General features: G+C 42.6%; 1 protein-coding gene across 6 annotated transcripts in view; it reads right to left on the minus strand.

The window, feature by feature from the left end:
- Positions 1–5953: 5953 nt before the first annotated feature.
- Positions 5954–22164, minus strand: part of qkia (QKI, KH domain containing, RNA binding a) — a 61910-nt gene continuing 45699 nt past the window's right edge. Inside the window, exons 5-8 of one of the 6 annotated variants that reach the window (XM_083885969.1) lie at positions 11121–11208; positions 9610–9909; positions 7565–7639; positions 5954–6344 (exon numbers count right to left, since the gene is read on the minus strand). In XM_083885969.1, coding sequence (XP_083742095.1) covers positions 6328–6344; positions 7565–7639; positions 9610–9909; positions 11121–11208 — 480 coding nt within the window. In that variant the 3' untranslated portion in view covers positions 5954–6327. Of the gene's footprint in view, positions 6345–6895; positions 7640–9468; positions 9910–11120; positions 11209–22164 lie in introns of those variants that run through there. The other 5 variants (XM_083885966.1, XM_083885970.1, XM_083885967.1 and 2 more) reach the window with 5 other exon arrangements.

Consider the following 22164-nt stretch of genomic DNA (forward strand, 5'->3'; position numbering starts at 1 on the left):
CCACGAGGAAAGGATTCATTACACACCTACGCATGTATACATATAATTATACAGGATATATAATAACTTTACTTGGCAAGGAGTCATTCACAGATTCATTTCAATAAAAACATTGTTAAACTCCAGGAACACAAATATAGTCTTTGTAGAAAAGTGACTTGCATAAACCTGGTTCATTATGACGTGGAGTGAGCGCCTGACCTCAGAGTGCAGAGTTCACTCTGCGCTGCCGTCACATCACCGTTTACCGCCCGTCGACAACGAATACGTCTCCACGTGGCGTCGCATCAGTTTACAGCAGAGGTGTCAAACTTTTAACCTGCGTCACATCATCTGCTGTGCAGCCAGGGCTGGACGTGGCACCAAATACTGAGGAATTATGTGCAAGAATAGAATCATTCAAAAACAAAAGCACACGTGACCACTGAATCCCATTTCCACGGCTGCATCTTTAACCGAGTGACCCCGAGTCACATTCAACCAAGTATTAAGCCACAAAAAGTGAAGCTTTTTATCATATTTGCTGCAAACGCACGGCACCTACCTTTACAACGTACAAACACCACTGCACACGGATAAAGAAGCAAAGGAGCAGTCCAGGCAGAGCAGTCAGAGGGAAGCTTGTAAATATGGATCTTTATTGCACACATGACATTTTCTTTTCTGTTCCTTTTCTTTTTTCTTTTTTTTGGTGTGAGCAACAAAAAAAAAAAAAACATGATTTACACCCTATTCATTTTTCTTCTCAGTCTAAGCCTCTATAAAAACAACGAAAACAAACAAGGAACCACAAAACAAAATAAAACCTACTTCACATAAAAACTTACAACCTCACAAAAAGAGGACAAAAAAAAAAAACATCTCACAGATTTTAGTGCACCACTATATAGACGAGGAAATTCCAGTATATATATATCATACTAGTGTAATTTTAGGAAGAGCAATGACTAAACCTCTGAATGCATATTCATCACACTTCTTCTCTGATTGTGTATTTTTGGGGAGCTGAGCTCAACACTGACGTGTGAACCTGCCGTTTAACTCATTGGAGGAATGTTTGTTAAACAGAAACAGAGGAGAAATGAAGAGGTTGACAGGAGGCGAGTTAGTGATCAATGCACTGCAACATACACTGTGGTCCAAGAAATCAACAGTGGATCAAATTTAAAAAAAAAACCCAAAAACAACGGCCATTAAAACCACGTTTAATGGAGGGAAATCACCAGTGACCAAAGTGCTCACTTTGGTTGTTCTTTCCCAGTTTGTTTTTAAATATCATATCATATTCACTGCAGAGAGAAAGGAAAGAGAAGCCTGGGCTTTTCGTTTTTTTGTGCTTTAGCAGTTTGACAGTGAATGATATCGTACACAAATATAACCTCGAGAAGAAGAAGGCACTTTTGTAACCTCACAGATTACATATTTAGGCAGTGTTTGCAACGCTCTACAAAAAAACACATTTATTTATGCATTCATCACTTTTCAAAGGCACTGAAAACGTGTGATGCTGAAATCAGTGCTAATGGACGGATTCTTAGCTCCGAGTTTAATTCTGACATTATTACATGCGCTGGTTTCAAATGATGCGAGGACACTTTTAATCCTTTATCTCGACTGAGACACGAAGAGAATCGTCGTCACCCGAGGTCAGCGTGGGGTTAAACTACTAATCAAGATTAATTGTGTTAATCTTTTGTGTCAATACCTTGACTTAGTGGGAGGAGACGAGACAGGAGGTGATAGAGTAAATAGAGAGGAGGAGGAGAAGTCAGGGATGAAGTCAGTGAATGTGCAAGCGTCAGCGTTTCCTAAAACAGAAAACGAGAAAGAATTCCTCCAAAAATAAACTAAAACAATAATAAATACTTGGCTGATACTGGAAGGAATAGTAAGGTTGCTTTGATCCCAGAGTACTTCATATTGGCACGGTGGTGCTGGTGTGTGCGTCTGAGCATTATGGGATGCTCTCCCAAAAATGGCCCAGTATCAGCGGTTCTATCAATAAGCGTGAACGTGTTCACCAAACAGACAGCAGCTGCTGATGATAATAACTGTTCTGCTGCAGAAGAGACGGAGACGTAGACAGTGGGGACAGTTTTAGACGATGTCACACATTATCTGTTGTTAAATAAACTCACGGTGAGGTGACGAGAGATGTTCTGCTGTATTCACAGTCAATTTAATCCCTTTTGAGATGATTCACGTGTCGTATTTTTTTTTGCACAGATTAAAACTAGCACCGTGCTTACTTTTATCCTCGGCTGGGATTATGTTTCCTTTTTTTTCGTCGATCGACGATTACCCCGGTGACCCACGTGTGGTATAGTGCGTCGTCTCACGAGGTTGGAGACACAGAAGACACAGGACAAACGGACAAGAGAGGCGTCCGACGAGACACAGCAGCAGTGTTTGAAACAAGTGTGAAGGGTGTCAGCAGATTTCTCCAGCACAGAGGTGAGAGAGCGCGTGAGCGGGAAGGTGAGCGACGCTGATCAACTCGTGCACTTTCCAGTTAGGTGTGTGTGTGTGTGTGTATGTGTGTGTGTGTGTGATGAGTCAGTGTGAGTGGTGGCCAGACACCAGTTTTAATCGTGTTAGTCCGTGAACCAGACCAAGGTAAATACATTCATGAAACTGGTTAAAAACAAGACAAAATATCAGCAAGTTAGTAAAATTCTTACTAAGAATGTTTTATTAAAATAAATGCCAAGAGGTTAATAAGAAAAATAACAGCATACACCATGAAAACTAAATGCAAGCATGTAAAAATACTTATGACAAGAGAAACTAATAAAGTAGCTAATGAGTTAAACAAGCTGGGAATTGGCAAGAAAAACAAAACAAAACAAAATATAACAGGGGGAAAAAAAGGCAACACTCCCCACAAGAGACAGTTTTCAAGATCTAAAAGAGAAGGGGGGGAGGGGGGGGAGAGAGGGCTGTTTGGGGGGGAGGAGGGGGGGCAGTAGCAGTGGGTGTCATTAAAAAAAGCACTCGGAAACATGATTAATATACATATAAAATGAGATTAGAAAAATACATTATAAACCTGTAACAATGGCTGTTAATTACATTATCATACATGTAGTAGGCAGGCCAGAGAGAATACGGTAGGTATAGAGTTCACCTTTCACCTGATGGACTAATCCAGCCTTTCACAATGACACAGCACGTTTGTAACATTGCAGAGGGAGAATTTTTTCTTAATACTGTCAAATGCTGAATAGCCACATCTCTTTGCTCCACTTTAATATTGCATTTCAATTTCATAAAATAACACTGAGGAAAAAAAAAATAAGGAGAGAGAAACAAAAAGAAATCATTGACCTTTCGGTGTAACAGCATGATGAAAGAGCCATGAATAGAAAAACTCAACTGCCGAGGGTAAAAAAATCAGGATCCGATTCTTCAATTCAGTACGAGTTTGTTTCACCTTCCGTGATCACGTTTCGTTTCAGGAGCTGGAAACTGCTCGTCGCCACGATCTCGTCGCTTCGCGGTTAAAACTGACATCAAAACGGCGACTCTGCGTTTTTCAGCCGATGAAACAAAACGACGCTCGACTTGAGCTTGGATTAGCGTGAATGGTTCTGGCAGAGACTACCGCGTCGCTGTTGGCAGTTTCTCAGTAGTCACAGTCTCAGGACGAAAACTCAAAGTCAAAACACGATATAATATTGAAATCGAAGTCTGCTCGTACAGCAGCGTAAAGGGCCGTTTAAAGGTAAAGAAGAGAAAAAATCATTCAGGAAGACAAAACCATGGCACATATTTTAGCTGGTCTAAACGACTGCTATTCTTTTTGCATAGAATAACGTGGGCAGCGCCGCGGCGTGGCGCCCGCTGCCCTTGCTCAAATATTTCAAGAGCGAGTAACACTAGCCATTCCTCTCTGCGCCGACGCGGTGGGTGCTGGGTATTATTGAACACAACAGGAACACTCAGAGAAACAGAAACCACTGTTGATAATAAGGCACTTTGATTTGATCCTTTGAAAACTCTCGGGGCGTGTTTTTTTTTTTTTTGTCGTCTCCTCACCAACTCTCTCTTTTGGTCTATGTCGTCCTTTGCGATCATATCATAAGGTAACACAGCACTTTCCCCCCCTCACCCACTCACCGCTCCTCTTTCCCCCCATATACTGTTTTAAACACTTTTTTTTCTTTTTTTTTTTTAAATTCTGATTTTGTAAATGCAAGTATCAAAAGCTAAAATTGCCAAAAATAGATTTTTATTTTTATCTTTTTTTACTCTACTCCAGCACCCTGTAAAATGATCTATTTTTTTGTTCTCGTCTGTATTTGTATAAGCATCGACAGATATCTACATTTTTATATATTTATATGTATTTATATATATATAAGACGTATGTATAAAGCAATTTGAACAGGCAGGCATGGCTTTCACATCCTATTTTTTTCTTGAGAGAGTTCAACAAAAAAAAAATAAAGAAAAAAATAAAGAAGGGAATTGTAGGGCACAGGTTTCTAGACTACGATCCCGGGGAGGTGTGAGTGACACATTGTGGATGCGCTCTTGGATGGTTTTGGCAAAAAATGTGGTGAAAATAAATGTTTTTATTAGAAGTAAAACATGAATGTATTAGATTATGGCCATGTGGTGTTAAAAATTAAATGAACCACAACACAAAAACTATATGTGGCCAAATGTTGAGATGCAAAAACAAAAGAAATCATCACCCACTTGGCAAGCGTGCCTGATGAAACGCCTAGAAAAGCCTCCGCGTAACGTAAGTGCCCTTCCCTCTCGCACTGAGTCGCCTGTTGATTTAGTGTTTACTTGGCTGTAATTGTGTTCACCTACTCAGAAACAAACGTGGAGCGATAAATGGGTCAAGAAATCATCTTAATGACCGAGGCAGGCACCACAAATCCACACCCTTTACTCTAAAATCACAAAGAGAGCCCTGCTGGACTCATGCATAATTGCAGATATAATAATAATTCATTGAAAAAAAACCTTTGGCTAAATATGCACACTTAATACTTGTAATTTTTTTTTTTTTTGTCTTTTTGATCACAGCTCAGCTAACTCATCGAGATTCTTCTAAATACATCAGGCACTGTAAGATGAATGTAGTGTGGATGGGGCTGCAGCAGTGGACAGTGGCTAACAACAAGCACTGCTGCGCTTCCCCAAAGCCTCGGCACACTCTACTTTCATTGTAGTATTAAAAAAACAAAACACACACACACACACACACACGCGCACACACACAAACCCATCAGCCCAATTTTGACCTTCCCATCTTGCCCTTAATGATTTGTGTTTTTTTTTTTCAGCCTGCATTTAAAAACATCAGATTGCGTTTTGTCTTCACCTGCCTTTCAAGCGAAAGCCAATTAGTCCAAAAAAAAATTTGAACAGAGAACAAACCAAAAATCAAGTGGAGGGAGAAAAAAAAATGACTCGAAAGCAAAAAATGAACAAAAAGACAGAGGAAAAAAAACACAACACATAAATCATAAAAAGCTCCTTTTGCCATCATTTCAGCCATGCTTTGTTTGTTTGTTTGTTTGTTTGGTGCACACCCAGAACGTGTCCGCTCAGAATTACACAACTCAGAGCTCAACAACTGCACCACATGTAAACAAATAATGACAGAAATTAAACAAGTTAATGTGAGCGTGTGTTCTCTTTCCTTCTGTTTCTTTTTCTCTCCCAGCAGATGGGTGGTGGAGCAGGGTGGGGGGCAGGTAGGGGCTGATAGTTTTTTTTTTTTATTATTATTGTTTCTTTTAAAGGGGAATATTTGAGGGGGAGGGGGGGGGGTTAATGCCATTTCTCTCAAACCGAATGGTTTGCGTCAAATAGATGTTGAAGTTTGATTCACACAAGTGAGGTCATCAAATCAGAGCACTTAGAGGAGCGTGGGTGTGCCAGGTGGGCGGGGGTGGGGCGGGGTCTTTATTGCTATATAATTCAGTGCAGATTCATGAGTAATAACCACAAAACGCATCCACCCAGTGTTATGATTCATGAAGAAAAAGAAAGAGAAAGAATGGGAATTTAACTCAATGAACAGAGTGAAAAAAAAAAAAATGAATATTACACAACGTTGTTGGGTTTTTGTTGTGTGAAGATTCTGCGTTGTTTTCTAGTTTTTTTTTTGTTGTGTTTTTTTTTGTCAGAACGTGTTAGGGTAACTGTACGGGCAGGCGCCTCTCTCTCTCTCTCTCGCTCTCTCTCTCTCTCTCACTTGCGTCCGAGAGGCTAGCAAAAGGCAATTACCAGTTAACTGATCAGCAGGCAGGCTTGGGGCGGCTCGTCATTGGGTGAAGAGTTCAGAGGTCAGAAGGTCATGTGTTAGTTGCCGGTGGCGGCTAGGTGGTTAGAAACAAAAACAAAACAAACAGAAAAAAAAGATAGAAAGGATATTAGTGTCAGCAAGAAGAGACTGGAATGACATCATTTTAACAATAAAATGAATGCAATCTCTAAAGCTGCCCCCCCACCCCCCTGCTCCTAACATGAGATGAACCCAGCTAATCTCATCGTCATGACGACGCTGCCACGTCATGACCCTCACCTTTAAGCCCCCACCCTGAATCAATCAATGCTGCATGGCGGTTTAATTTAAGCGCAAAAAAACGTCCCCAAAACCCCAAAAACAGAAGCAAGGAGAGGCCGAACAGACAGACAAGCTAACAAAAACAGATAAATAAACAAGAATCTAGTGTTTTAGTGTCTTTCAGATTGGAGTGCACGTTACAAACAGTGATTAGGGTTAAAGAAACTTATATTAACTGATGTTATGTGAGGGGAAACTGTGTGACTAGTGTTAAATGTGCAATGAATAGATGAATCGCTGTTTTCCGATTCTTTCTCTTTATTTAGCAGTATATTTTTTTATAATATAAATATACACAAGAACCATAAATACATTTGATATAAAATGCTCAAATATAAAATGACAGTACCTCATGTACAACTGAAATATTCAAAATGTTTTTTTTAGCTTTACTCAATATTTGCAAAAACACTGGAGAGAAAAACGCAAACTAGCTCAGCTTCTTCTGTCTGTGCGTCTTTGTCTTCCATAGAAAAATAAAAATCCAAAATAAATTTGAAGTTTTCAAGGTGAAATGGTGCCTGGTAGCATCTGTGTGTACAGATGCTTTCCCGTGTTTTCTAAAGGAGTCAAATCATAATCATAATAACAAAGCCTGCACCCATTGTGGCTCTAATTTCACATCAGAGGAATGTCATTAAACATCTTCAACTACGACCTGTGCTGACCTCACAGCCTTCTACGCAGTCAAACACAGTGTATTTTTATATATATATATATATATATATATATATATATGTTAAAGTACTACATGTAAACATAATGTGCATTACCACAAGCAACCATTTAGCTGGTGTGTGGATGGATGGGGTAGAAAAAGGTGGTGGTTGTGGAGGGGGGGGGGGGGGGCGAGCAAACGAGAAAAACAGACAATAATACAAATCCCAACTAAGGCATTGAGGCAAACATAGGCATAATAATCATTGAAATGCATCAGTCAATAGCAGAGTGTAGCTAAGAGACTAAACTGACCTCTGTCAGCGGTCACAATCCTTTGGTAAGGATGGACCCGCGTGTCATGCCGTCTCACTTTAGTAGCCATTGCACCTAGATTGTAACAGGTCCACAAGGTTAGAAACCGTTCACTTTGAGGAAGGGGGGAAAAAAACAGTCATCTTTGACAGTAATCACATTCACATTTTTTTTTTAGCCATTATCATTATAATGTTGAGATAATACAACAATACACAGAACAGAATACAGATTATAGTACATATACACACACACACTGACACACACACACACACACACCACACCACACACAGATCTTTCCTCGTAGAAAAATGCAGTAGAAAAAAATAATAATACATCTTTTTTGGGAGTTTCTCTTGGTATTTAAAAAAAAAAAAAAAAAATTATGCATAACTTAAGTGATAAAATTTCCACAGTGCTCCGAGTTCTATAGAGGACTCTTTGAAAGGAGGGCAGCTAAAGGGCACAGGCTCTGGGGCTGTCCAGGAAAAAAAATAATGTGATTCTTCCTGTGGGATCCAGAGAGGGACTGAGAGAAATTTGTCTCTTTATTTTTGAAAGGTGGGAAAATCCAATAGAGCTCTGATGGTAATTGAATAGTGCCAGACACCACCTGCCTCTCCTTTTCTCTTTCATTTCCCTTTTCCCCTCTCTCGCCATCTCTCTCCAGGTCAATCTGTTCACCGGCGACAGCGGCTGTCGTTTACCTCCGCTATTTGTCAAAACTGATTCCTGCCTGCTGCACTGCCTGACGCTACCCTTGCATATATGACACGCACTATATTTACGCTGCGTGTCACTGTAAGTATTATAAAAATGTGACGCATGCATGATTTATGAATACAAATTGAACTGGATAAAAAGCATGCTTTGGTGGCCTAATATTCCCTTAATGTGAGACAACACAACGATGGCTGTATACAGTAGTGCATGCAGTGGAGCTGAGTGCACGAGCACGTGCGAGCATGTTCTACAGGGCCCTGTGTAGCTGAAGGCACCGATCGATAGTGTGAGTAAATAAAATGCACTAAGCTGGTGTAACCCTGCAAGTTAAAGAGAGAAAAGCCAGTCAGCTGCTCGCTGTCTGTTCTACACATGACTCCCACAAGCACCTCGAAATCCACAGGTCTGCAGAAAACGAGGGGAGCACTACGTCAAAAGCCCGATAAAGGCCACTTTGTTGTAAAACCTATGGTGTTCGTGTCAGACGTGTTTTATCAGTGTATGTTGGCTCGTCTCTTTGGTCACAGATGTGTCGAGCTTAAAGCACCTTTGAGTGTGGTCTTTTCTCCGATCCTAAAAACTGAGCTGCGTTTCCTGACAGAAAATAAGAGCGACGTCAGGCTCTGCTACCACTGAGCTACAGTTCAAGAGGGGCGAAGCTAAGACAATGGCGAGAGGGGAAGGTGAAGGAAAAAAAAAAAAGGGGAAGACTGGAGGAATTTAATGAACATCCCCAGTGGGGGTGAGAAAGGGACTATCTCCAGGCATCAAGGCCTGCCTGCAGAGAACAGCTGAGAGAAATGATTTCAAAAGCTGCAGAAATCCAAGGGGATCTGCCGCCAGACTGGATATGCCTCCAGGCCAGTGCATGAAAGGGTTAGAGAGCAGGCTGCGTGTGTGTAAGAGCATTTCTGTTCACAGTGAGCCAAGTCCTCCTATATATACCTTGCAGAAAGGAGACTGTGTCGACCTGAGAGCATAGCTGTTTGGCGGGAGCGTAACGACTACAGTGAAGTAACCTCTGACTAAATTATAAAGATATGTCCCCCTTTTTAACGTTTGAACACAGTGTCCATATGAGCCACATGCTGTCGCTGGTTCCCATTACCCAGAGCTCCACCAGAACATCCACCCTGTCAGTTTGTTTGTTTTTGATCCTCAGGTGGACACAACATATTTACCTTTCAAAAAGTCCTGACTGTGGCTCAGGGAAGCCGCGTCCAGAACCCCCGCTCCGGGGTAAAACAAGCTGGCCTCATGTCCAGGCTGGCCAAAGCTGGCCGCTGTACCTGCTGCACCCATGCACCCCCAGGCTCTCTTACCTAGAACCCCACTGTGCTCGATGGGGTACTCCAGCAGGGAGGTGGGTGCCAGGGCGTAGGGGTAGTCGTATGGGGTGGTGTAGATGAGCCCGCCGTCAGGTGTGGGAGGCACCAGCGTGGGCGTGCCATTGGGCAACATGGCAGCCATCTGAGTGGGTCGAATGAGGTTCATGATGGGGGTCCCAGCTGGTGTGGGGGGCCGGAGTGCCTGGGGAGGCAACACCTGACCTGTGGGGCCCGCTATGAGGCGGGGGCCCTGAGCGGCTGCTGCCGCAGCTGCAAGAGAGAACGCAAGGGTGGCTGCCATAAGCAAGAGAGTGAAGGACAGGAGTAGAAAGAAAAGAAAAAGAAAGAAAGAGGAGAAGAGATAAAGTGTGGTGTCGTTGATCATAATCACAGATGAACAGTGAAAGGTGAAAATACAAAAGAGGGAAACAAGAAGTGGCAGGGAGAGAAGGGTGGGGGGGGGGGACAAAAGGGAAAATTAGTCCATGCAATGATCATGGTGGTGAACCACAAAAGCCACAAAAAAAAAAAAAACATCATAGCAAAACAAAAACAAAAGGAAAATTAACCCCTCACACCAAAACACAAGAAGCACAAAAAACGTTTGCGGTCATCCCAACACATTCAAAGCGAAACAGTCACCGTGGCAGCTTCACATTCATCTGGTGGAAATGGAACAGATGAAGTAAACACACCGACAATTACAAGTACAGACAATCAAAGACAGGTAAACTAACGTCACTTATTTCTCCAATTTCAGTTCAGATCATCTACAAACACTCGCATTAGCTCGTGCTATGACCTGTGCCCCACAAGGTTTCAGCAAATGCACATGAATTCATTACAGCACTGGGGTTAATGTGGTTAGGTGATCATTCATCAAAGCTGCGATATAAGCAGATGATAAATAATAATAAATAAATCATAATTTCAACAGGGAGTTAATCCCTGAGATGTTTCCGATAATGTTTCACTTTGAATTTTAATTAACGACATCAACACGACGTCAGCGTGAACTGGAGTACTGGTGCTTTTACTTCATCCGAGAACCAGATGGATCATATGCATGGAGAAATGACACTTAATATTCAGGAGTAAGCATTTGTGGACGTGTGAAACCAACATGCAGAGATGAGCAGGTGGAGTACAGCAATGTGCTTTAGAGTCCGCCAAGAGCAAGTGATTGCATCTAAAATTGCAGGGGGGGGGGGAAGGTTGGATGGAGGATGGGAGGGAGAGAAATACGGAGAAGAACAGAGTGGAAGGCGTCCTACTCATGGATGGGTAGGTAAACATGAATGCTTGGAGAGCTTGAGACAGAGTAGTCTGGCAGATATTATGATGTATAAACACATTCATTTCATGAAGTTAAACCATATTAGGGCATTTAAAAAAATACAGAGTAAAAATATCCACATAAAGCTATAACTTAGATATAACCAGTGTAGTAAAAATATTAGTGGTTTATGGTGAAAATGGCGTAAACATGGTGGCATCTTTCTTACGTGTCTTGATGTTGTTGTCTCTGTATGTCCCATTGAGAATGGCAAGCTCCATCAGCTGCATCTTCTTCAAATTGTCTTCTCCCTCCGCCTGTAAAAAAAACAAAAACTGAATATGTTAGTGTCTATTAACAATAAAACACCAGAAATTGGTTCCATACAGGCCTCATTAGCAGGATACACAACAACAACAACCATTTCACCTTAGAACATGAGCGTATACAGCTACGGCTACGTCGCCCGGACACAACATGTCATCCCTTCTGGACTGGGATTAAGGAAACAGAGATGGAGATAAGCTTAAGTGCTGTTGTCATGGCAGAGTGCCCTGATGTTGCTAAAATGCTGACAGAGACATTAAGTGTGGGAATGCATATTCATAATCCACATCAGAATTATAATTACTGTAATTTTCTTTTGCTCCCTTGTGTGCAATCAAATGTGCAATAACCGCCCTGGCTAATGTCAGTCCTGTCAATTAAGGTTTGGATAAATAAATACAAAAGCAGCAGCCACTGTCATTATTGCCAAATTAGGGGACTGAAATTATTCACAGAAAGCAATTAAGATAGTCCCCCGACCGCCTCGCACCCGCCACCCCAACTCCATTTCCCCTGAAGCGACTGAACACTCAATAACCATGACAACACAAAAAGCCCCTGTGATTCTCCAGGTTGTACATCATCATTTAAGCAGGCTCTGGTGTGAATAACTCAAAACCGAAGGGTGCAAAGACGACCACGTGAAGCCTGGTGCCCTAATGTCACATTCACCCTAAGTGAACACTTGATTTGATGCTTATTTTGGCTCCTAAAAATAGTGCGGACGCATGCTCACGCAAAAGGCTTAAGCACAGGCGCTCTGCATCTGCATGTGAACACATCAGCAGCAGCACACAGAGTTCTGTTCAAGAGGGCAGGAAGATAGACACTGAACCTCCTCTGTTTCTTCATGCTCTCTCATCTCTGCGTCCTCGACTAATTCAGCAACAGTCTGCTGCTCCATTCAGACGATGATAAGCAAAGAAAGACATGGAAGGGGAGAGGTAGAAAGAAGAGGGTAAAAAAGAATGAGGGCTCAGAGTTAAGCCCTCTCCAGAGACTCCTCTTCAACACAGCCACAAAAAAGAGGAAGAGAAAGCGCGAGGTTAAGCAAGAGAAAGTGACAGAGGCTGGTCTCCCTTGACTAAATATAAGGCAGTGGCCTCAGAATAGTCACAGTATTCAGCTGTGTGTGTGTGAGCGATGTTTAGTGCACCACAGAGCTGCCAATTAATGAAGCAGGGATATTCTCACTTTTCTTCACTATCACCACAGTGCTGTCACACAAAAAAACTAAACTAAACTAAACCGTCTTCTGAACAAAAAAAGAGGCTAGAAATACAGAAACGACTGACGCAACATACATGATTCACCATCTCTGCCTATGAAACTTTGATGATGTGAATCACAACGCTGGAAAAAAAAAAGACAGGATTTTCATGCCGCATGAAAATCACAAAGGCAATTCTGAACAAATGGTTTTCTTAACATCACAGCCACAAATGATTATATATTCATTATTCCTCCTGTTGCTCAAAGCGGCACAGTAATCTACCACTAATTTATTAAACTAAAACCTAAAAACACAACTCATCTAATTAAACACATTTAGTATTAGTTATTGAGCACAAGTCTCCCTGAATAATTTCAACAGTTTCCCACACCTAAGATTTTCACCTCACCACAAACAAGCATTGGTGCTGAGGCCAAAAACCACTCGACCTATGTGTCAACAACATACTGGGCTAATTGACTATGGCCGAGGTCAATGACGAGCAGGGGCGAGTCGACCCTCCTCGATAAGATAAAGAGTAGAAATCACTACTTAGACTCTGCAACATCTGTGTAAACACGTGCACACGTGAACGAACAAGCCCTCAAACGGCTGCCGATCACACGCGAGTGTGTTAACGGGATTAAATCCAAGTTTTAATTCTTCTCCGCGCTCCTCCTTAGTTACTTACAACATCAATTCAATCTCGTATAATACAAACACAAATGGCAAAAGAAAAAATAAACGGCAAAGAAAATGGCTGCATTTTTTACTAATGACACAAATCACAACAGCTGTGTCTTCTCCTCTTTCTCCCTCTCCCTCCCTTTCTCTGTGTGTTTGTGTTTAAAAAGTGTGTCAGTGGTTCTTTGGAGGTGAGCCAAACAGACTTGCTCGACAAAACACTATCCATCCTGCAGATTTTTCACTTGCTACAAGCAGTCGCTAACATACAGGCTCGAGTCTCCCACCTCCAGGTACACCATCGCGATCTCACTTAAAGGTCTCATATTATATCCTATTCCTCCAAGTTAACCGAGTTCCCTGGTGTCCTAATGAACATTACATGTGTCATGCTTTGGTCAAAATACCATAAGGATGAAGCACCACAGCAGTTCAATCACTCTGCCAAAACAGCCCTGTTCAAAACGCTTTGTTTATCTTTAAAAAAAAAAAGAAAGAAGAAGAACAGCAGTTAGCATTTGGAAAAAGTGATCATTTGCAGGCTCTAGCAGGCACATTGCTGTCATATATAACATGTATCCACTGGACAGATAAATCCTCTGAGGCTGGAAATTTGTGTAGAACTCTGTGCTGCACTGTGGAGCCAAGAATATAACTTTTCACTGACTTCCTGTTTTCGGATACCGTTGCCCTCGCCAGAACTCTTGCGCGTTTTACGGACAAAGTGGAGCGCAGTGAGGCAACAATTCCAGGAATTTAGCTTATTGTGACGTCCCAATGAGCGCGGAATTCAACATCACGTGTTTAATCTCCTGTACTTAGACTGAGGAGGACCACAAAAACATGAGTGAGTCATTTTTTTCATACTTTGCCGACTGATAGGACTTCCAGAGTCCCAAATATAACGATTTAAATTATTAAAAAGTTGATTTTGCATAATATGGGGCCTTTAATAACATGGATCAATATGATTCAACCAACAGAATGATCACATATGAAATGGCTGTGCTAATTTCCTGATCAACAAAACCAATAAAGGAGGACATGAAAGGACGTGTGGTCGTGAAGATGCACACTTTCTATTAACCAGCAGAAATACTGTGATAATTCTATTCAACCAACCATAAAAATGCAGAAGTGTTTCAGACATTCAGAGCAACTTTACTCAAAACAAACCGTCTCAAATATCAAAGTAGCTGTGTTCAGTGGTACTTGGTGTTTCTGTGGCGACACTTAAATAATGCGTAAGACAAAGAAGACTAACCATTAGAGGAGGACTGGGCTCTAATAAGGCTCTAGGTAAGAGGGCAAGTACACGGCACTCGGCAGCCTACTGCAGCTTTAGACAAATACATGCTGCTAGATGAATGTTAGCACCGCCTCTGTGTTTGTGTGTGTGTGTGTGTGCTCTGTGATGATGGAATGGCAGGGTTGTGGGGGTTAAATGGGCACGGGGGAGGAGGGGTGCCACCATCCATCCAACTCTGCACCAGAGCCTGTTGAGAGGAGAGAGACACAGAATAGAGGGCATGGAGAGGGGAAGAGCACAGATGCTGGCGCTATGATGAGGTGTGTGCTGTTGTGTGTGAAAAGTGTGTATCCCCAGTGAAGTGTTGCCGATACAGCTCCATCATCCTGCTAACACAGTTTGTTAGCTAAAGCCTCCAAACCCCAACAGATCGTTTGTGATTTGCATCTGAAACAAGCTCATCTTCTGCCATCAAAATGCAATTCCCAGCAGCAACATTTCCCTTTGCCTGTTGTTGTTTTTTTTGTTCTCTGTAGTGCTGTATGGAGGTTTGCTAAGTATTTGCAATAAAATAACTTTGTTTACAGTCACAAAAGCTGCGTTTCCATCATGGTACGGCTCAGTTTGGTACAGTAATGCACCTAGTGGCCGCATGACGACATGCCAACACAACAGACAACAATGGAGGACATTCAGCTGCTCAGTTTGCGGCTGTTTGTCTCAACAAGACAAGTCAAGCTTTGTATGAGAATAGAATGCGAGTGTTTCACCTGGGCGGAGTGCAGAATTGTTCAAAATGTTTCGTCCAAAATGTGAAAAAAAAGTCATACTTTAGTATGGCATCCAAATTTTGACAAAAAAAATTGTTGAATTTTATTCGTCTAACATGTTGAAAAGTTATTCATTAGTATGTCATTCAAATTGTGTCTAAATTGTTGTAAAAAAAAGTAATGTTTTTTCGGAATGTCGTCCAAATTCAACATTTTTTAAAACATTTTATTTTCTTTCTTTCTACTTTCAAAAAGTTTTCCCCCGTTGTTTCCCCCCATAAGTTAGTGGTTCAATTTTTTTTTTCACATTTTTTTTTTTCTCCCAAAAAAAATTTCTTTCCAAAAAAGTCATACTTTAGCATGTCGTCCAAATTTTGACTAAAAAAGGTCAACATTTTTCGTCCAAATTGTGAGAAAAAAATGAATACATTAGCATGTTGTCCAAATTTTGACAAAAAAAGTCACAGTTTCAGCCAAAATGTGAAAAAAAGTCATTCATTAGCATGTCGTCCAAATTTTGACCAAAAAAATCTCTAAATTTTTCGCTCAAAATGTGAAAAAAAAGTCATACATTAGCATGTTGTCTGAATTTTGACAAGAAAAAATTCAACATTTTTCGTACAAAATGTGAGAAATATGTCGTCCAAATTTCTTTATGGCACGACGACTAACACTCCACCAGTTATGTTTAGTTACTGTAGCTGGGAGATGAGGGTGATTGTTTTCTGTATATGAGCTCTTAACTTTTAGAGGTTCACTGCTGCCAGTCCCCCTTAATTGCTCAAATTAAAAGCACAACCCAGATTGAATGAACACCCATGCTATAATTTCAACATGTGGCAACAGAGACTGCTGCTTAACAAACGTTATACGGCCTTGCAGAACATCTTAGATGATGATTTCATAAACAGCACCAGAGAGGCGTTAGCGCTCCAATGTTGCCCTGCTAAAAGTGACGCCACTGTTAACAGACTCCTCAGTCAGCATGCACCACCCACCATAAAACATTGTCTCAGACGCAGGCATAACCTGCACCATGTGTGTGAGCAAGCTGCTCTTGTGTGTGTGTGTGTGTGTGTGTGTGTGTGTGTGTGTGTGTGTGTGTGTGTGTGTGTGTGTGTGTGTGTGTGTGTGTGTGTGTGTGTGTGTGTGTGTGTGTGTGTGTGTGTCTCTGTAATGATCTGGCTGCAGGGATTCCCAGGAGAGGAATAGCTGCTGGATTACAGACCCGGAGAGGAATGAGGAGAGGAAGTTTTCCTTTATCATCCGTAACATGCACGCATGCACGAAACAAACGCGCGCACACACACACACACACACCCGCACATTGCTGTCCATCAGTGAGAAAAGCTACTCAATAAAGCTGCTCTATCCAGAAGAATCAGATTCAATCAATGAGGCCTATTTGTGAAATCAGTGGAGCGGTAAAAGCTATCAGGGAGGAGCAAGAGAGAGAGGGATGAGGGAAGGAAGGAGACGCAGGAAGGGAAAACGAAAAGAGGAGACGATGGTTTGATGAGCTCAAGTAAGTCATCCGTGTCCCACTGACTGCCAGACAACCCTGCGAATGAGGTCACCAGATACATGCCTAATCACTTTTTGTGCCTCTCACCTGATCAAAGTTTGTGTGTCAGGAAGTCGACGTCACATTTATTTGAACAAATTACAGGTCATTATGAATCTTCATTTTTTGGGAAAAAGTGACTGCGTTTTCCTATCCATCTAACCAAAGATAAACACAACATTTGCCTGGGTGGAGGTCGATGAATTTTCTCTCATCTATGGCTGAAACTGCAACTCAGACTCGGCCTCATATCTGAAAGCGGTCTCCGTCTATGTGGCTAAGCTCAGCTCAGAGAAATCAAATGAACGGTGAGGAAGACGGAGAGGTGAAACAAAAGAGCACCAGGTAGAGGGGAAAAGGCACAGCTGAGCAGGTTCAGCAGGATAGTGTGTGAATGATTGAGTTGGTGGAGAGATAGATAGAGATAGATAGATAGAGAGATATTCGGGAGGAAGAAAGGGATCGCTGGTGAATATAAGACAAGGAAAGACGGACAACGTAGCGAAAAAACCAATTTGTCTGCTCCCCAGTGGGCTGACACTGGCTAAGGCCTGCTTTCCTTCCCTGGCCTCACTGTCAGTCAACACAAACACACAAGCATGTGCAGACACACACACACACACACACATCTTAGGTCTTTGCAGGGCCAGGGTAAGGCTCTCACTAAACTACTCCAATTACCTCAGCAGTAAACACAGGCTGCCCTGGCTGCCTCCTAGGATACAGATAGAGGCTGTATGTGTTGTACTGAGAATAAGAAGGAAGGGGGGAAATTCAGTGGAGTAGAGAATGTGGTACGAGGAGCCTCGGGGAAGGAGGAGTAGATGATACAGAGGGGGTGGGATTGGTAGTGGTGGCATCTGTGTTTTCTCCCAATCCCCCTCCCTCTCTCCACTCCCTTTTGGGTTCCTTCCCAAACGCCAACATCTGGAGGAGAATGATTACTCTGGCAATGCAGCCAGGACAACTTATCAACAACTCCGCACTCCAGAAGTGGCGGGTTAGCGGGGGGGGGGGGGGGGGGGGGGGGAGGACTTGTTAGCGAGCTTCAAAAACATCAAAACATCGTCGCAAAAAATAAATATTTGACGAGAAAGTATTTAGTCGATATGAGTCAACTAAAGCAAACCTGGAAGCTGGATTTGGGGAAAGGAGCAAAAACAAGAAGATGATTCTCGCGTTTCCACAGACGAGAACAAAAATTCCCCCACCCTCTCCACATACAACTTATACTTTGTCTATGAATGACTATGAAAACACACAACACAAAAACACACAAACATCTAGAGTGTTTTCCCTTTCAGGAAAAGCACCTTTAAATAAAGCGTTGCATGGCCCAATGCTGTACTGTCAGAGTCAATTTTCTTTCCTCTGCCTCGCTCCTCCGGTTTTGTGAACATATCTGCCAGGGGAATCAGGCCTCAACTGTGTTTTCCTTTTCTCAAAAGACTCGCAATGCAATCTCCTGCAACTCTCCTCTCCCGTCCTCGTCTTTCTACCTTCACAACAATCACGCAAAGCTTCTTTATTTCTCCTTTTACTCATTTGCTGCCGTTCCTCACTCGCAGACGGCTCTGTTAGCGACGCGCACCATTAGTCACGCTAACCTACCAAACACAGCAGCTCATTAGCATAGACGTGAACCTGACTCCAGTCAGATTATTTACAAACACATCGCGGGGCGGCTCCGCCCCATTACTGTCAATCACACAGCTTCACGGAGGTAAAGTTTGAAGTGGCGCATTACAAAGTCAAGAAGGAACACCTATAAACATTGTTACGATCCAGAGAAAATGTGATGCCTCTACTCTGGAAAATGCATTAATTGAATTTGTAGAGATTGGTTTATTATTCCCACAGCTTTTCCAGGATCAGCCATGATGTTAAATGCAAGTATGGGTGGTGGACTCCGTCTGAGCCCCGGCATTGGCACCGACTCCTGGATCTATGGGGCTTTTAAACAGCCCTTTATCGGACTAAAAAAAGGAGTGAAGTAGGCAGGCTTGGTGCTCTGTGCCAGTCCCATCAATATCAACTAACAAACATACACAGGCTCGGTATCGCCGACAGGAGGAAGGGAGGGATGAAATGTTCCCCCCTGCTACTTCTTTGCTCTCTCCAGAGCACCAAGAAGAAAAAAAAAACAGTTTTTTTTTCCTCTCCCTTCAAAAGCATTTCCAGTAACATAGAGGAAAACCATGTGGAAACTCTAAGTGATCTCGTTTAATCCACCCCTTAATGCTGTCATGTTACATGGATAAACTTCATTTTAATAACCTAGAGAAATATAATGCAGATTTCACAACATGATTAAGATGTATTGTTCAAGCTTTCACAAACATGTCACAGGCCACGAGAAGGAGGGATCAGAAATGCCTGTTTCCTCTTTCTCCATCACCTGCCAAGAAAAGTGCCCCAATTTCACACGTCATTCCAGTCCATATTCTCCATTAACACACTCCCGTCGTCTAACTTTTTCATCCACTGCTATGCCATTCTCCTTCCACTTCCCCCCCCTCTTCTTCCCTTCCTTTATCCCTCATTCCACCAGACTGCCAGACGGGGCATTGTTCCGTCGCCTGCAATCCTTTAATGCCATCCAATCGAGCAGGGGAATATGTTGAAGGGATTTGGCCAGGATTGATTTGGGAGCTTTAAATAGTTGCGGGAGGATTTGCATCAGATTCAGATATCATGCCTCGGAGCTGATCACTGGAGTCTTCTCCGAAAAGTGAGGTCTTAGGATCTCCTGCAAGATATGGGATTCAAAAGTGGAAGCTCTTAGACAGACGGATACTTCTAAAACGAGCCGAGTCCAATGAACTTATCTATGCAGCTGTCAATGCATAAATCCTGACTAATTCAACAATACTTACAAAGTGAAATATGAAGTGTTCCATCAGATGTTAGCACGACTTAGCATTCTCTTAGCTTTTCTGTAGCCCCACTAAACCTAACCAAAGTCCCACCATGGGAAAACCAGTCAAAAATCATCACTAACAAACAAAAAAACAACGTGAAAACCCAAGCGATATGACATAAACCTGAGAAACCATGAGTTGAATAGCTGGACTAAGAGTTGGGAATGACTTGAGCGATGGCTGGCAAAGTGAGGCATCACACACACACGCTAAGAGCTGAGTTTGATAGGCGGCCTTTAGGCTTTCTAAACGCTGAGCTCTACACAATCCTATTTTCCTGCCCTAAACACTGGGACACGCAGTCACTCGAGAGGCCGAGATGAAAGCACTGTGTCCATGTCTGAGTGTGTGTGTGTGTGTGTGTGTGTGTGTGTGTGTGTGTGTGTATTCTCACTTCACATGGCTTGGCCCTCATAAGACCCTAGGGGGAGTTCAGAATATACAGCGGGTGGACAATGCACAAAGTGACATGTGTGTGTGTGTGTGTGCGTGTGCATGTGCGTAAAGAAGTGGCCGAGAGATAATGCGTGTATGCCTTCATCAGCACTAAGTCTGAACTGCGGCTTCCCATCTGCACATATGCAAAAACAGTCCAACACATATGCACACTTTTGCATTTCACTGCTTCAGTGTAAGTAGATTAAATGCACCATCAAAGAGAGGCAGAGAGATTGGCCAGGGGCCGGCAGGGTCCCTCTCCTCGTCACAGGAGGACCGAGGCAGATTAAAACTGGCCAGGCCTCTGAGCCTGCCTTGTTATCCGCCTTCTCTTCCTGTGTTCTGCATTAGGATACTTAAACAACCCCTGGAGAAGCCAAGCACAGCCAGGTGGATTAGGAAGGAGGTTATTCCACAACGATGTCAGGGATCGAGGTTGGTTGGGGACGGAGGCGCACATGTGAACTGAAATTGAAAGGACGGGACAAGCAGGCAAGGCAATTCTGGAAGTGGTCCAGAGGGCCAGTGTACAGAGAACGCTCCTTCACGGGGGATTTTAGCCGACATAGAAATCTAATGACTGAGACAGGAGAAGGAGCAGGATTTATTCCCGTTAGGTGGAGAAATGAAAGAGATGAATTAGCAACAGGACGGTGTTTCGAGTAAAAGAACTCAGGAGAGAGTGTGGAGAAAAAAAAGACAAAGAGCTAATTGCAACGTAATGAGGCCAAGGTTTGGTTCAGGACCACAGATGACAAGGATTTAAAACTGCACATGCCAAGTTATTGTCGTCACTAAGTGACACAGCAGCAGCATTCTGACGTGTAGTCTTGGTTTAAATGAGTTTGCATTCGTCCGTGTTTCCCATTAATTATGTCGACTGTGACAGCCTCGTCTAATTTATCATACCACAGTTTATTAATTAACTGGAATGATTTTTGCATTTTTTATACAAACAGAGAGGTTTTATACAGGAGTGTTTGTGTTGTTGCTTCATTGACCCGATGTTGCTCTCTCTCTCTCTCTCTCTCTCTCTCTCTCTCTCTCTCTCATAATGATAACGCACCATCTGTCATTGTCGTACTGCCCAAATCCCACTGCATTAATGGACTGGGGAACCTTTGAAAAAGAAAAATAATCCATAAAGTTTTTTTTATGGTCCACAGCAGACAGGCACTAGTATTCTGTACAAGTGGCACATGATGTGTATGCCATCATGTGATGCTCTATCACAACCACAGATCATATCTGACTCATACTTGATGTTGATGGATCGCCTTTACGAAATACACATTTGTCTGTGTTTCATGTAATCCCCTTTAATCTACAGATTGGGCCTAAAAGTGCATATAAATATTATTGTGCTCTGTTTTTAACACTCAGTGAGGGAGGAGATGAAAGATGCCATTCAGCACAAATGTTATTGAAATCTGAATCTTTTTTTTTTTGTGCCTTGGAATTCCCCCCCCCCCGATTCTTGTGACTGAACTCCGTGAGCAAACTCCTGATGATGAGGGGAACGGAACCGAGGGAGAAATTCAAAGTCACACTGCCTCTGTCTTAGCTTTCATGGCATGTCTCAAACACTAACCCCCACAGCCTTGGGTGGAAGCAGATACAAAAACAGAATCTTTCAATCTAAATCATACAATTAAATAACATAAATAACCCGCCTAATTAAAAGGCCGCTGCATTAAGACATTTCCATTATCATACAGTAATTAGCATTCATTTAAATGAAGGCAGATTTATTTAATCACAACTGATGTTAATTGTGTTTCTATATGTGCTTCGCAGCTAAAATATCAAAGGCAGCGAGCGTCTCTGCAGACTAAAACTCGCTGATGAAGTCTGCTCGTCTTTCTGTGTCAGGGCCAGGGAATCCAAGAGGAAGAGGACAAGATCGGGGGAAGGATGCCAGGCTGAGGCAGGTTGTTCCCTTTAGGGGTGCTGTTTCTTTAGGGTCAGAACCACCTGTCTGCCCGCCAGGAGAGCCATGGAGCTGGAAATGGCAGATGGAGATTTGCAGGGGAGGAGCCCCGAGGCCAAGACCAGACCAAGCTGCAACCTTCTGTGGGTTTGGCCCCGACACGAAGATAGAAGCTCA

The sequence above is a fragment of the Microchirus variegatus genome, assembly GCF_963457635.1.
Source record: "Microchirus variegatus genome assembly, chromosome: 2".
Lineage (NCBI taxonomy): Eukaryota > Metazoa > Chordata > Actinopteri > Pleuronectiformes > Soleidae > Microchirus > Microchirus variegatus.